The sequence below is a fragment of the Thunnus thynnus genome, chromosome 3, assembly GCF_963924715.1.
Source record: "Thunnus thynnus chromosome 3, fThuThy2.1, whole genome shotgun sequence".
In the NCBI taxonomy this organism is placed as follows: Eukaryota; Metazoa; Chordata; class Actinopteri; order Scombriformes; family Scombridae; genus Thunnus; species Thunnus thynnus.
Genome location: NC_089519.1, coordinates 34,589,700 through 34,607,019, shown reverse-complemented (window position 1 = coordinate 34,607,019; position 17,320 = coordinate 34,589,700). Strand labels below are relative to the sequence as shown.

The 17,320-nt window shown below is 38.0% G+C and overlaps 1 protein-coding gene across 4 annotated transcripts in view; it reads right to left on the bottom strand.

Annotated features, from left to right (window-relative positions):
* The window catches only part of LOC137180225 (myelin-oligodendrocyte glycoprotein-like), a 67,087-nt gene extending 54,572 nt beyond the window's left edge, over positions 1-12,515 (bottom strand). Inside the window, exons 1-6 of one of the 4 annotated variants that reach the window (XM_067585522.1) lie at positions 12,239-12,467; positions 10,145-10,459; positions 9,297-9,611; positions 9,100-9,183; positions 7,901-7,987; positions 5,779-6,871 (exon numbers count right to left, since the gene is read on the bottom strand). In XM_067585522.1, the coding sequence (XP_067441623.1) occupies positions 6,609-6,871; positions 7,901-7,987; positions 9,100-9,183; positions 9,297-9,611; positions 10,145-10,459; positions 12,239-12,329 (1,155 nt within the window). In that variant the 5' untranslated portion in view covers positions 12,330-12,467 and the 3' untranslated portion in view covers positions 5,779-6,608. Of the gene's footprint in view, positions 1-5,778; positions 6,872-7,900; positions 7,988-9,099; positions 9,184-9,296; positions 9,612-10,144; positions 10,460-12,238 lie in introns of those variants that run through there. The other 3 variants (XM_067585526.1, XM_067585525.1, XM_067585524.1) reach the window with 3 other exon arrangements.
* Between the last annotated feature and the right edge of the window lie 4,805 nt (positions 12,516-17,320).

Sequence of the window (17,320 nt, the reverse complement as noted above, 5' to 3'; positions counted from 1 at the left end):
TTCGACGATCGCAATCTGTTCCCTGCGTCCGTCAGACAAACTAAATGTGCTTCATCTGAGCGCTACCTCGATTCCTAGATTCTTGTGCTGCGTTCACGTGTAATGGGACGGATGGAAAGGTGAGAAAGAATCGCATGTTAATAATATGTGACGCCATCAAGGCGGTTGCATGACCACAGAGTTGGTCGTATGATGATTAATATACGGTGTATTGACAGCACCAGATGCATTATTTTTTTTTCCATATCTTTTCATATATATATATATATATATATATATATATATATATATATATATATGAAAAGATGTGGCTTTTTAGAAATTCACAAGAGTGAAAGCCCAGTGTCCAAATGCAAGTGAAAGCAACACGCCAGCAGGGTGTGTTTGTGTGTGTGTATGGTAGTAGGGCCAACTCAAATGCAAGCGTGTTGCTTTCAAATGCAAGCGTGTTGCTTTGCCAATGAGAAAGTCTGCAGACGTACAGAGATGGCCACTTAGCAGCAGCAGAGTACAGTGGCGATTTTGCACTGCTTAAGCTATAAACTTCCTAAAAACGCTCTACACGTTAGCAGGAGCTTGTCCGCATTATCTAACAACATTACAGCAACGTTACAGACCTGAAATCAATTACCAATCAATGCTGACAGCTTCTTTAATTATGAACTTTTAACAGCTCAGGTGTTAGTTAGCGTTCACTTACCCGTTTCAGCAGACGATAAGTTGCACAATAAAAAGATCAGCGTCATCAATGCAAAGCCCGGAGTTACTCTACCGACTGTCATTATTAAGATATTAACCAGCCGGGTCGTCTTTGTGGCTTCTTAGCGTGTTTCACCAGCACTGTTTAGGAAAACCCCGCTGCAGAGTTAAACCAGCGGAGGAGGAGTTAAAAAGAGGCGGAGGAGGAGTAATAAATGAGCCGGAGGAGGAGCGGGACTCAGCCAGACTCCTATCAGAGTTCAGTCTACCCAGGCCATCCATGCCGTCACCTCATAGACCAGTCTTACTCGATAAGCAGACTCCGGTCCGGATGCGGACTCAAACACAAATGAATTCGGACCGAGACATAAATCTACATGATTATTTTTGATCTTCCACATATGTAGGCTACTTACACAATTAAGTTTCTGCACAGCTAAACCTTCAAAGCACATCAGGAAGGTGCTGTCATTTCATCTCCCAATAAAAACACCACAACTACCAAACAACTAGTTTAGTCACCAACACAGCAAGAGCAGGCAGGGAAAAAGGAAACTTGATGTTATTTGACTAAATGCATTTTCATAACATTTTTAAATCATTATTACAATATTTATTTAAAAAATAAAACATTTTATGGCACACTGTGAGCCTGACTCCTGTAGTCAGGGTGAAGCCACTAATCTAAGCTGCAGGGATGTGTATGGTTAGAATTTTATCTTTATCTTTTTTCAGGGCAAGTGAAAATGTTGCTTTTCTACATGTGTGTATGTGAGAGAGAGAGAGGAGCCCTCGCTCAAACACAGAGCGTAGAGGAGAGGACAGAGAAGCTGTTAGCAACTTCTCAGCATAGTTTTTGTTTGTTCAGTCGGGTTAGGTGCTGTAAAAAACGCTCAGGCTCTGTGCTTATGTGTTATAATGTTTGGGGGAAATGCTGTATCACCGTGTTTGGCGCACAGACTGTAAAGTTTCCAGGCGATGATGTTGACACAGAAGGCTACATGTGTTGGATCATTAAGGTGTTACAATAGCCATGGATCTATGGATCCTCTTTTCTTATCGAGTCAAGAGCAATGGAAGGGAGGGGCTGCATGCCTACAGTAGTGAATGAATGTGGTTGCCCCATGTTGTTGTTGCTATGATTTATCTTAATGACACCCTGACATCCCAGGCAACAGGGCAGCAGGGCAGCAGGGTTTGTCTAAGTGCTCCTAGTGGCCAGTCTGGGCCTCAGGAGGAGTCATTCATGAGACAGCAATTCAATCTATGAATGAGGGAGTAAAATATAGAACATACAAATCTCTAAACAACATACAGACATCACACTCTGCATGGTCTAAAACTGTGGTTACCAACCTTTTGGGCCTATGACCCTTTAAAATAAAGTCAACGTGGGACCCCTCCACACATGTTGTCTAGTTAAGTTACAGATTATTGTCTTGATTTATTAATTAAAGCAACAGTCCAAAACCTAAAGATATTCAGTTTATCATGTTCAACACAGAAAAGCAATACATTATCATATTTGAGAAGCTAAAACCAGCTTATTTTTCATTTTTGCTTATAAAAATGTCTACAATTATTATTCAAATATCAAAATAGTTGCTGATTAATCTTCTGTCGATCAAATAATTGATTAATTGACTAACCTTGCAGCTCTAGAAAGAGGACTTTGTTTTATTTGGATAACTTTTAAAATACAGTAGGCTAATCCACAAGAAACAAAGCACAACTTTTGTTAAGTTACATATCAATTTTTTTTTTTTTTTTTCTGAATCCAACCTGTCCTATCACCTCAGGACCCCTTTGATTGATCCAGCAACCTCTTGTGGGGGTCTGGACCCCCAGGTTGGGAACCACTGGTCTAAGAGTTCTCTACTGTTTTCGATGTCATTCCCTCTCGAGTTGTTATGTTGCTAAGAGACATCAATTTTAATTTTCCCGTTGTTTATCCCGACTTTTGTGAGTCTGCCGTGCATAAAATCTGTTTTTCAGCTTGTTGCCGCAAAACCAGAAGATCAGAGTTCCTTTTCAACGTGATATTGTCACAGTTCCTGCTGTAGTTTCATACTGGGACGGTGTTTTGGAAAATATCCTTGGAAGAAAGTCCGGACTTTAACCTTCAAATATCACTAACAAAAGGTGAGAAGTCCCTTTCAGACTTCTCCATAGATTCAGCTACGTCATTTCTTCTTATATACAAAAAGGACTTTGACACCTGTTGTGTCTTTTGTGAATCCAGCACTGACACACCTGTGAATCTGTTCTGGTTTTGCATCCACACTGTGAAATTGTGGTCTGAGGTTCTCGACTTTATTTAAATGTATTTTTTCAGCGACGTTTGTTTTTCTTTTAAAGACATTTTCTTTGATGTTTTAGATGATCAAAAAGGAAGAAGAATTTTTTAAAATAAATCTTATTTTCTTTTTTGCTAGATCTTACATACATAAGTGTAAATTCAATAAGTCGAGGCCCCTCCTGCTTGTCTTTAAATTGAACTGAAGAGACACTTTGACTCTATTAAGTTTTCAAAAGATGTTAAATCTATGAAAACTGTGCTTTTATTTACAACGTTTCTGAAAGATCTGTGTTGATACATCATATCTGTGTCCCCTGGTTTGAAGTTATGTTGTTTTGTAATATGTGACTTGTTTAATAAAGTCTGACAGGGGAAAAAAAACTGCAGATGGTTCGTTTCCTGATTTAGAAAGTCCACCCAACATGGCCAAGTTTTTTTTTCCTCTCTACGAGTACATGAATGAACATGAGGTGCATTTGAAATACATCAAACAGAACAGACTTTAAACACACTCATTAACTACTTTTACTTGAAGCTTGAAACTTGTTTCTCGTTTTTTCAGTTATAACTTAGAAACCCAAACAGTACATGTTCATGCACTGAAGCATACATTTCTCATTAATAAACTTAGAAACCTCTTGCCACACTCTTTTAGTGACACAACAAAACCACAATTAATGGGGCACAGTTTCAGGATGTCTGTAGATTTCAAACTGTAGAGCGTTGATGAAATAGAAGTGAAAGTCTCACTCAGCTCTCCAGTTAAACCACCAAGAAAGGCTCAAGTACAGTGTTTGTGCATTTGATCCTGCCTGCAAAATGATAACTAAATGTAAATAATAATATATAATGACTGATGAGCAACACTCATTGTTATTTTTTAACAGCTCAGTATTATGGATCAGTCATCAATGAATCTAAGTTGGAGGGAAATTACACAGATACACAATACAGCCTCTTCAACATCAATAACTACAAAGTTTTGGCAAATTAAAGTTTTACATTTGTTAAAAACACATCTAAGATTTCACATTTTGTCTTGAAATGAAAATATAATCACATTCTTACCTGTTTTTTAGAAACTTTGAGGACAATCCACATGTTGGATACTGTCAACCCCTCCCCAGCCTCATGGCCCGATGCTCCGCCTCTTCCTCTGTATTTCGCGCCTTTTTTTTTGGCAGCGGTTTCCATCTATCACTTACACTGGTTCATATCACTACATATTCATTTAATAACATTACATTCAACTTTATTGATCATATAAATCTGAACACGCAGACATGATACACGTGTTTTAGATGAATCTTATAGATTTGTGAAACACTGCAGGATGTTTTAGAGGTTTACAAGCTGTGAGAGAGAGTTTGACAGTCATAACTCATCTGAACACACAAACATAATTTACATCATTTTTGGATTCAGTGTGACTTACACTTTCGAAGATATTATTATTCCTGTTGTGCATTTCCAATAAACCTCCGTAAATCTGCTTAGAAATAGTAAAAAAGTCAGTATAAAGTCATCTAGTCATGGTTGTCTGTACACACGACTACACTGCAAACAGCAGCTGATAATAGATAATTCGGCATATTTTTAATGGCGTTAATTTGCCAAAGTGTAAACAAATATAGGCTAAAAGAAAAAACTGCCTCAAATTGCAACGGCATACTTCCTGTTCACATCCCCCAAAGCATCATGGGAACCTGAGTTCCAGAACTGAGAGTATGATTATCTCCTACACTGGATGAAGACAGAATAATAAAAAAGAGTAGAAAAGAAAACATTAATATGAACTTTTTTTCCAAGTTGCATTATTAACACACCTCTGTGTAAGAGGAGAGGACTCCTTTGACAGTGAAGACAGACATACTTAATGTTTGAATGTCTATCTATCTATCTATCTATATATATATAGATATCTATCTATATATCTAATGTCTGAATGCTAAAAACAGAGTCAATATTGGTCATGAGTCCAAATAAATACTAATGTTGCTCTGTGTTTGCTGGATTTGTGAATAAACAACCATGTTAACTCTGAAAGAGAGAATATCAGCTTGTGTCTGCTGCCCCCTGGTGACCAAAGACAATCACTGTAACTGACCTGGAGACCTGGAGCTGAGCGATATGCAGCAAAGAGCCACCACGACCTGATCGAGTACTTCTAATAGGATCACAAACCCAGCAAAGCATCCCACCAGTGCCTACAGGCTGCAGTCTCATTGTAATCAATCTTTTATCCTGGCTCATTATATGCAGTTCCCATTACTAACATAAAGAAAGATTTTCCTTTATATTTAAATGTCCTGTTCCCTAAATTTGTACTTGTGTTAAGAAAAGTGTTTTAATGTTGTAGCCGGTGCTGAAAGTACATCTCACATATTTGAAATCCTTTAAGATCCCCTCCAGACATGTTAGAAGACAAATAAAAATACTCTGCTTGTAACAATAATGTGTCTGATATGGTTTTTATACAAAAAAGTATAATTACCATCTCTTCCTTCTCCTTTGTTAATTGTGAATCTGCAAAAATATATTTAATATCAGAAGTTGAACTTCTTGGACACAACATGTCTCCTACTTCACTGTAAAGTCAATTCTAAGTGTTTGTGCACTGAAGGCTTCAACTTTCCACATCACACTTGTTGAAGCTGAATATTGAACCAGGATTGGCTTCAAACTAGTCGTGATGTCACAAATCATCGTTCGCAGGTACACGTGTTAAAAATCAGAGAAGCTCAAACATTCAACTGTAGGAACAAAAAGAGAAACACATATTTGAGTGGAGGAGGAATTTAAAGGATGAGTTCACCAAATAAAGAGGGAGACCTTAGTTACATACACATCAGCAAAATGAGTTGTGCTGTTAATCATTTAATATATTTTAGTGTTTAAAAGTCAAATTATGTCATACAAATGTCTAACTTTCTTTTTTTATAATGAAATAATTGATTATGAATCTAGGAAATTGTTCAGCTCTATCAGTGTACTTATCTCAATTAATAATACTTTAAATAAAGAGTTTATTTATACACAATAAAATATATAGAACTAAATTGAAAGTTCACTAAAAAGGAATTTAAATTTAGTTTGGGATACTCTGAGCATTAACTCATCTAAAACATTCTGACTTACAGGAGCGATACTATCTGAAAACAAGTTCACCCTAAAACATCTTGGTCATGATCAGCTGACTGTCAATAAACTGCACTGTAGCAGGTTTGGGTTTAGGGATTCGTTGCTATGACAACAGCTTCTAATTAAGTTTAAACCAGCTTCAAGGAACCAAAAAAAAAACAAACTCCAAACTCATGTCAAGTCATAGACATTGTAATCTGGATAACTGTTATCCACATATAAAGAACATTATAAAACCCGTAATGTGGATTTAATCTGCTGTGTCAACAACCAAATGATTTTATATAATGCACAAGTGAATAAATAGAAAGGAAAAAGTGCTATAAATGGAATATAAAGTGTAAAAGATAAAACACACATAAAACAAGACCACGAAAATAGAATAAACATTTCCACAAAGCAAAGGAAGAACATGAAAACACTGATTTAAAGACATAATATTGCACAGAATTAAATTAAGTTCGCCAGTTTATACATGATTTGTTCTACAGACAGAGTTCTGCAGATGAAATGACTCGACTACATCCATCAATCCGCCCCTCCCCTCCCCTCCCCCCTCTGATGAATTAGAAGAGCAGACAGGATCGTTGATATTTTGCTCGTCTCTCATGACGTTCGGGTCCTCGTCTCCGTTTCCGTCGCTCAGGGTGTTCAGCTTTTCCGTTTCGGAGCCGCTTGTCGTCATCTCTGCTGTTTGCTTCCTTCTTCCTCTGAGCTCCTTCCAACATTTCTCTGTGAGAACATGGAAACCAGTGAGTGACGGTTTCAGGACGTTAGCATAGACACACAAATACACATCTCAAACTGTTTTAGTGAAGCAGTGAACGTAGGGCTGCAACTAATGATTATTTTATCAATTAATCAATTAGTTTTTGTGTTTATAAAATGTCAAAAAACGGTGAAAAATGTTTATTTTCTATGATTTCTAAGCAGATTTATGGAGGTTTATTGGAAATGCACATCAGTGATGTCTCCTGTGTTCTTTCGGGGATAATTATACTCTCAGTTTTGAAACTACAGTTCCCATACTCCTCTGGGGATGTGGATGGATTCAGTGAGTTAGCTGCCAGCTACAACTTGAGCCTCATTTTTTTTTTTCCTTTTTGGCGCCATTAAAAATGTACAGAATTAGCTATTAGCAGCTCCTGTTTTCAGTGTAGCCACAGATATACAGACAACTACTTTAATACTGAAGAAAACTTTAACTGAAAGATTCTCAGGCCAGTTCTGAAGCGTTTTTATGATTTCTAAGCAGATTTATGGAGGTTTACTGGACATTCACATCAGAGATAATAATATCCTCGAACATGCAAGTCACACTGAAACTAGAAATATGTTAATTATGTCTGTGTGTTCAGATTTGACTGAGTTATGACTCAAAGGAGGATGTTTTGGACTCGTGGCTTCACTGTCAAACTCCATCTAACAGTTTGTGAACCTCTAAAACATCCTGTAGATGGAATAAAGGTGTCACTCAAATCTATTTATAATAAGACTCTGACTGCTGATCTGCTTCCTAAAACCTAAGATGACGTCCTCAAATGTTTGGTTTTATCCACAACCCAAAGATACTCAGTTTACTGTCATAAAGGAGGAAAGAAACCAAAAAATATAATAGTTGGCAGCTAATTGAGCTCTGGACGTTTCTTTTCACTGTTTTCTGATGTTTTATGAACCAGACAATTAATTGATTGAGATGAATCAATATTTGCAGCCGTATCACAGATAAACATTTTAAATTAAATGAAATTTCTGACTTACTTCCACATTTCATCAGCAGTAGTAAACCAATACAAATGATGAAGCCGACAGCAGCAATAATGATGAGAAGGTGACTCCTTCCACCATCTGAAAAGAAAATCAGAAAGACATAATGTATCAACAACACAACAATTAATATTTAAAGAGCTGCTATGGTGTAAAACAATAAAAATGATGGATTAGGGTGATGGTGAGGTCTCCTGTGCTCTAAAATCTCTCTCTCCTTGGTCTTTTTAAGTTATTTAAAATTTAGAAATTCGCAGCTCAAGAGCGAGCGGTGTTGATGTTCAACTCGTTACTACGTCACACCTGAAAGTCAAATCAGATATGCAGGAAGCTTTATCACCAGGCTGCCGCCGCCCAGCGCTACGCTGAGTGCAAACTTCACTTCTGTAGTCGGGGTTTGCATCGCAGCCAGATGACGAGCAAAGCAGGACGCTGGAAGTGTGCTACAGCTAAGCTAGCCGCCTCCAGATACTCTGTGAGGAAACTTAGACACGATCTCGTCTGAAACATCCTTAAATCTCAACTGTGCAACAGCAGCTTCTTCCCCTTCGTTCAGGATCAGATAAATGAATCTGTGGAGTATTTTTTTTTTTTAAAGGATGGGCTCACAAACAGCCGTCAGATGCTCTTATGATCACTGAAAGAGGTTTTTCCTCCTGTTTATATTGGCTGTTAAAAGATTGTGCTTTCAATGTAAGTGATGGAGGCCAAAATCCACAGTGTGTCCACACAGTCATTTAAAAGTTGATGTGAAGCTTATATGAGGCTTCAGCAGTCTGAGTTAGTCATATCAAGTGGATATCTGACACATTTACAGTCTTTTTAGCATTTTTGCACAGAAGGAGGACTGTGGATTTTGTCCCCCATCACTTCCATTGTAAGTACATTATGAAGGGATCTTCTAATGGTCAGTATGAAGAGGAGGAATGATTACAGCAAGAAAAACATGTTTCAATGTTCATTTGGGCTCCTGACTGTTGATTCAAGGCACACTTGAAAAAATGTGAACCTGTCCTTTAAAGCTGAACCTTTCTTCACACCGTCGCCCTCTGCAGCAGTGAAAGGGAACTTCAAAAATTGTGATCCCACACCTAAGCTTCCCATCTTCAAAAAACTCCCACAATCAAGGTAAAGGCTGCCAAAGAAACTGCACTTCAGTTCTCTGAGAATATTTTAATAATAAAGATATTTACCAGGATCATTTGGTTCAGTTGTTGTCTCCACTGGAAGTGGAGTTGAACTGAAATCTTGTGTTGGGTTGTTCTGGCCTTTCTGCACTGTTTCAGATGAGACAGAAATGACAGAATTTGTAAAACTAGTTGTCCAATTCACATCTTATTTGGGAACAAATTTCTTATATACAATATGGATTTAATCTCAGCTTGCTTACCGACTTTGAGGATAATATAACGATAGAGGTCCAGTTTTTTCACATAGCACCTGAATCTTCCACTATCAGACAGACGCACAGAGCGGAGCTGCAGGGTGACGTTTCCTCGGCTCAATCCTTCATGGAAGAGGGTTGTCCTGCCTTTGAACTCTTCCTTCTGGTCATTAAGATAGTCTCGTCCATGTCTATAAACATGGACAAGATTCGTGCGGCTGTCTTTACTCCACTCCACTAGTGAATCCTCCAAACTGACTTCGGCATCTTGTTGACACTCTAACGAGACGTCGTCACCTTCTTCTGCCTCTATGACCTGATCTGGAAAGAAACATTATAATTAGATATGCAACAATAACTTGGATTACTTTTGAATGGTGTTTTTAAATCCAACAATGCCACAATTTTTCAAATACTTGTGCTGCTCCACCTAATTTCACAGCAATTTAATACATTAGATGATGATTTTTAATTTAAACCTTCTAATCAGTTTTCTACATGTGCACACGTGGAAGTTTGTTATTAACTAATTCATTCATTTATTAATGAATGAAGCCCATTGGCTCAAACAACTTATTAATTATCAAAATACTTGGCGATTAATATCGATCACCTAATATGCAGCTCTAGTGGGCACAAGTCCATACAGGTCATAATGCAATAAAATAGAACACGTCTCTAAATACTACCTGTGTAAATCTCATAACATAACTACGTCTGCAACCAACAATTATTTTCTCAGTTAATCATTTTTTCATGTGGTCTGTAAAATGTCAGAAAATTGCAAAAAACGTCCTTGTGATGGACATTTGTATTTAAAGTAAAGTAAAGTAGCGTTAGCTTCAAGAGCTTACCAACACTGAGCTGAATAATACATCTGGCTTTCTGACCGGGAACAGAGCACATGTATGTTTCGCTATCAGACAGCTGTACTGAGAGCAGCCGAAGGATCCCTCTGCTCTGGTCTTCATAGAAGCGAGTTGTGCTGTGATCCCGGTCACCAGCGTGGTCCAAATGAAGTCCACTGATAGTGACTTCATTGTTGGGGTCGCCTTTACTCCACTTTGCAGCAGAAGGAGCCTCACTCTGGAGAACCAGGGGACACAGCAGATCCACATCCTCACCAACTACAGCATTTATGATCTGCTCTGGGCAAAGAGGAGATGCTCCTGTGGAAAGAAAGGACAGTCATTTCTTTTTAAACACTTAAGTCAATAATCGATTAGTTGTCAACTATTAAAGGAATTGCCATAATCGATTAATTGTTTGGAATCAATTTTTAAGAGAAAAAAAAATGTCCAAATTCTCTGATTTCAGCTTCTCAAATGTGAATATTGTCTGGTTTCTTTAGTCCTCGATGACAGTAAACTGAACATCTTTGGGTTTTGGGAAACGGAGACATTTGAGGACGTTACATCGTGCTTTGGGAAACAGCAATCGACATTTTTCACCATTTTCTGGACCAAACAACGAATCAGTTATCAACAGATTACTAGATAATGAAAATATCCGTTAGTTACAGCCATACTTACTCGTTGGTAAATCTACATTTTAGCATTACTGATTGACAGCTATATTGATACATTTCAATTTGGATCCATATCAGATGAAGGTATTACATATATTCATGTTCTGTGTACACAAATGAAAACAGCCAACATAAAAAACACTCAGCAGGACAAAACTTATTTTCCTCTAAATTAACAAACTAACACAATTAGGGAAGGTGAACATCATATAATATACAATACACCTTTAAAATATAGTAAACACATCATGTGAAGTCTGTAGGAAATGTATGTTTTTGTTGACAAATGTATGTATGAGAAAAGTCTGCCCACCATCAGTAAAGAAAACCTACAATACAATAAGTATTCATTCATACGGGCCTCTCTGACAACATCTCAAAAATATTAAACATTCATCTTTTTTAAAATGTACTTTTTGTTTGCACTGTACTTATTTCATTAATGTTAAACACTTTGATTTGTGTCTTCCCTCTATATTTATTCATGTATTTACTTAGCAGGGACAGCTCACATTAATCAATATTTCAGTTTCACATCAATGTAAATGTGCTGGAAGTATCTAATGAGCTTATTATCATCTGTAGTCCCTGAGCAGCTTATTACAAATTAGTGCCTGGATGTCATCAATACAACGCTTCAACAAGTACTACAATACAATACAATTACAGAATAACAGAGATATATAAAAACAATGAGTGTGTGTAAAAGGCAGAGATGAGTTAGTATGATTACTCATGACTGCAAGTTTGGTTTGCTTTAAGTCTTATCTTACAGGTTAGGTAATAAGTGCTCAATAGGCAGATTATTCTAGTAGTGGCTGCTTATTATTAATGTTATTTGATATTTAAAATAAATCAGCGCCTATTATTCACTCATTCAATTATTCGAATCAGTCTATATTTCATTTATGCACAAAATGCACACAAATTTGTATAAAAGAAATGTGCCACCGTAAAAAAAAAACCCGCATCATTACAGAGTTCAATAACAAAACACTACTTAGGCCTACATCATATCAAATATCCTGATGATGTAATGAAACCATTTAACATAGTCCACGCCGCCATGTTGTGGTTTGTTTGGGTCATAAATATATTATAACTCCAGTTTAAAACTTCTGCAAAGACCTAAATGTCCTCCTGACGTTTGGGACATTCAAAGAAAACCGTCATTCTCAGATTAAAGCATAAAAAGTCCGTGTTTTAAGCAAAATAACTTCATATAAATGAAGCTATCGACTTCATGCACGGACTCACGTGCTAGCATTAGCGTAATATTTTTTAACAATGACATATACTTGTTTAACAGACATAAACCGCGTTATCTAACAACGTTATAGCGATGTTACAAACCTGATGCTGACAGCTTTAGTTATTAACTTTAAAAACAGCGACGTCAGTTGGCGTCATTTCAACTTACCTGTTTCAATACCCCGTAAAATCAACACCAAGGACACAAGCGTCCTCTTCATCATCACGGCAAAGCCCGGAGTTAAACTACCGACCGTCATTATGATGATATATTAACCTGACGATGATATTAATGCTTTAAAACGAGTCTTCCGCAAAGACCGAGACAAACTTCCCACCGTGGCTGACCGACTGCAATCCGCGGGAAAAGTCAAAACACAACATAACAGGAAATGACGTTTCGGGTTAAAGGGACAGTTCAGGGAAACAGAGGTAATGGCATTTAGCGGGAGGTTCTCCATTTTTTTTTCACCACTTACACTTGTGAAAAGTGTTGAGCATCACAGCAGAAGTCTAAACGCCGTTTAAACTCACTTTCAAATGTGTGAAACCATTATTTTGCTTATTTAAATGTTTTTGCTACTATGTCTAACAATTTTGTACAAGTGTAAATGATGCAAAAACGGAGAATCAGCCGCTAAATATCATTAGTTATGTTTCCATGAACTTTCCCCTTAAAACCTAAAGATCCTTTTCACCATTAAAGTGAAAGAAGTTTGGCATAAGCTTTTTATTTACTCTCCTTACTACCTCAGTAATATCAACCAGCTTGCACTAATGTACAGTGTGACAGTGTACTATAATATAGCATATTAACATAATCGAACAGTGTATACTCAGCAAATAGTATATTATAGTCTCTATTCGGTTCATTTACTGTATAAACTTGTATACGTTTCTTTTACTTTCCTCATTGTCTTCGTATTTTGATCTATGTGAAGGGATGAGCACCACTCACTGTGACCTGCAGTGAGAAACTTCATTATCAAAAAAAAAAACCTGTGTTTTTACAAGACCCACGAACAAGTTTTCTACAGTACTGTGGAAAATAAAATGCCACAAAATTTGAGAAACTTGTTTAAAACTTTCGCAATGAAAAAGAAAGAACTCTTATTTTATATATGAATTTAAGGATTTTAACCCCACTGCACGGTCTATATATAAATATATATCTCTTTTTAGCAAACCCAGTATTAACCTTCATCAATCAACGAAACTAAGTTGGAGGGAAATTACACAGACTCACAATACAGGCTCTTCAACATCAATGACAACAAAGTTTCGGCAAATTTAAGTTTTACATTTATCAAAAACACATGTAAGACTTCACATTTTGTCTTCAAATGAAAATATAATCATATTCTTACCTGTTTTTAGAAACTTTGAGGACAGTACATATCTCAGATACCGTCAACAGGCACAATTTCCCCCAGTCCCTCGTGTGTTAATGAGCCACATATCCCGATGCCCCGCCTCTTCCTCTGAATTTCGCGCCGTTTGGGTAATCCAGGGGCTTTTATTGGCTGAGAGCAGATGAGGGGCGTGTCAATCATTTTGGGGAATGTACAACTTCAAATCAAACATTGACTGTTATCAATAAAGTTGAAGAAAAAAAAATCAAACACTGACAAACAGATTGACGCGGAGTTTAAGTTCCCTTTCAGCTTTTAAAATGACAATCTATCACTTACACTGGTTCATATTACTGTCATTTAATAGAATTACATTCAACTTTATTGATGAGCGCGTATAAATCTGAACACGCAGACATGATACACATGTTTTAGAACAGTCTTATTATAAATAGATTTGAGAAACACTGCAGGATGTTTTGGAGGTTTACAAACTGAGAGAGAGTTTGACAGAGTGGAGGTGTCACAATTTGAGTCATCACTCAGTCAAATCTGAACACACAGACACAATTAGCATCATTTTTAGATTCAGTGTGACTTACACTTTTGAGGATAGTATTTTCTCTTGTGTGCATTTCCAGTAAACCTCCATAAATCCGCTTAGAAATAGTAAATGTCATGGTTGTCTGTACACACACGACTACAATGCAAACAGCAGCTGACAATAGATAATTCGGCATATTTTTTAATGGCGCCAATTCGCCCAAATGTAAATAAATATAGGCTAAAAGAAAAAACTGGTTCAAGTTGAAGCCATGGATGTAGCCCACAGTTAACTCACTGAGACGGCATCTCCATGGCAATTTCCTACACTGGAGGAAGACAGAATAATAAAAGAAATGACAACATACACCTTAAATACAATAAATCTTTTTTTTTTTTTTTTTTTTTTTTTTTTACATGTTGCACTATCAACATCGTTTATGACATCATAATGCTCATATCTGTCCTGTGTTGAAAACCTGTGGACATTTACAAAAAGTGTACTATCACAACTTGAATTTGAGCCAAATTATTTTCTATTATTCAGAGCAGATAACAATGTAAACACAGGGCTCATGTGAATCAAATGAATAACCTCTTATAAATTTACAAGATGAAGATGATAACAGCACTTAGCTCCAACCATGAATAAAACAGACCACTGTTTATTCTGTGAGGTTAAGTTATCAATTACATTTATAGTCTCATTATATTCATGTTTATGAGTCATTTTGGTCAAATCAGTATCAACATAAGATGCTGTCTCTCTGTTTGCTGTCGCTTACTAACAAGAATTATGACATTTACCTTTAGATACAATCCTAAAACTGTTATAAATATATAAATCAGTGTTATTCTTGAATGAATTAAGAGAAATAAACAAACAAAACATATTGGGCTGTGTCTTCACTGTGCCTAAAAAAAGGCCCTCCAATAATTATTTTTATGTTAATAAATTATTAATATTCATGACATGCTCCGGTCCATCTGTAGTACCAGATCTCCTCACTTTCTTTCCCATCAGTGTGTTGACTGTGATGGTCAGACATATTTTAATCTGCTTTCTTATTATTAATAGTTTTATTAAATTGTTTTTTTTATATATTTTTTCTCCTTTGTTTGTTTGATTATTGTCAGATTCTTAATACCATGGTTGACTTGTCTTGTTATTTGTAAACTAGACCACTGACATGGTTTTCCCCCACTCTGCTGCTCATAATTACATTGTGTACTAGGAGGACCCTCATCCACTAATCGGAAGATGTGAGGTTCAATTCCTGGCTCCTCGAGTCCACATGTCGCGGTGATACTGAACCCCGAATTGTGTGAATGTGTTATGTTCCCCTCCTGATGAGCAGGTTGGCACCCTGCATGGTAGCCATCAGTGTATGTGTGTGTGAATGTGTGAATGTTGGCATGCAGTGTAAAGCGCTTTGAGTGGTTGAAGGACGAGAAAGGAGCTGTATAAGTGCAGTCCATTTACCATTTATGATGAAAGAGGTAAATGCTTGCATTTGAGAAGCTGTTATTACTGAATGTCTGTTTTTCACTAATCAAAGCAGGAAAATACTAAAAACTATAAAAGAAAGAACAGAAGCTAAACACACAGTTGTTTTCTTTTCCTCATAATTTTAAATCACTCGAGTCAACCACACACACACACACACACACACACACACACACACACACACACACACACACACACAGTAAGTGAAGTTCAGTCTACGGTGTCAAGAGATTAGATCAGATAGTGAGCAGTCACACTGCCGTGGCAGGAAAGCAGAACAAATAAACTGCACTTGTGATGGAGAGAGCTCATACTGCGAAAGCCATAGTCCTGATCTTTCAAGATGAGTGGTTTTCTATGGAGGGCAATCACCTGCCTTTAGAGGGCAGTTCAATCATCATCAGTCATTCAAGACAGTAGGGAGTCTTTTACTGCAAAACCAACACTGTGCAGTCAATCTTCCTCCTGTTCTCTAAGGCTACCGTTTGTTGGAAGTCTGGTGTCCTGCAGTGCAGCGATGTCCCAGTTGATGATTGCCGTTTTCCTGGCATCATCGATCTGTTGTAGAACATCTGTGAGGCCTGGGCACAATGTCCTGATGTTCCAGCTTTCTAACTGCAACATTGGTAGTTTTCTTCTCTCTTTGCCTGGTGCGAGGTTTACAGTCTGCTTTTCGGTCTTCGGCATCTTTCTCCTTTTCAAACAGCCATTGCAGCAAGCAGACTGTGGTGGGTCAGCACCTTCCTGGCTTACACCAATCGCTCTGGACTTATAACTTATAACTGTACTCTCCCGTGTTGTTTCTGATGCTGTGGGACAGCAGCACTAGAGTGACCTCTCCAGGGTGCAGGCCTGGGTGAGCATATGGAGATCCTGGGATGCCCGGTCGTCAGAATCCCCCTGTCGGCCTCACTGATGTAGTCCAAAGGAAAGCAGGGCTATACATTTGGCATCAGCTCAGCTGCAGGAGCTGCCAGCTGGAAGTCAATGATGGTGTCCAGTCGCCTTAGGGGCTCCACTCCGGATTTTCTGTCTGGTTTTACTCTCAGAGCCTTTCCTTCTCCCGAAGACATCCACAAGGCAGCAGAGCCATCTGCACAGCCTACCCCATCCAGCCAGTGGACATCCTCCACTCTAGCTGTTGGCTGCCTGATACAGCTCATCCGCCCAAGTGGTACAGTGTAAACACCACCCCCCCTCAGGTGGTTTAGCCCGCCAGCTGAAGCGGTGTACCGGGATGTGGCGCTTGGAGCCAGCATGTGAGAGATTTAGGGGATGGATGAGAACCAGTGATGTCTGTCCACCCTACCAAGTAGTGTGCAGCTGCCAGTCAACAAAGGTTCTATCTATATCCAGGCTCCCCTACACCCCTTTGGTATTTTACAAGGATGACATCAGTTCTAAATACTAAGAAAAATATTTAAGTACAGGAAAATGTATTTGAGGAGACCACCTGCATATCTGGGAAATATTAGACTGACTGAGTGATTGACAGCTATGGAGTGGAACAGTGCCACTCAACCTCAGTGGGCATGTGGGACTTTCTGGATGGCACAATGCCCACTGTGTGTCATCCCAGTTAGGAAGCATGGAGGGAGGGATTAATGAGGAGGCAGAGAAGAAGGTACAGATCTAAGGACGGCACGCAGACAAGTGTCGAACTCCTTAAAGGATGACCTCTTCACACCAGTCTCCAGATAACAAGTAAGTAACTGGAGCCCAGTCTGATTGGTGACACACAGATTCTTTGGGAGATGCATACACAGGGTGGACAAAATATTTGATAACAATAGCCTGCTTGGAATATCAAGTAGCCTTTTGGCCCTTAGTGTAGCTTCAGTCTTGCCGC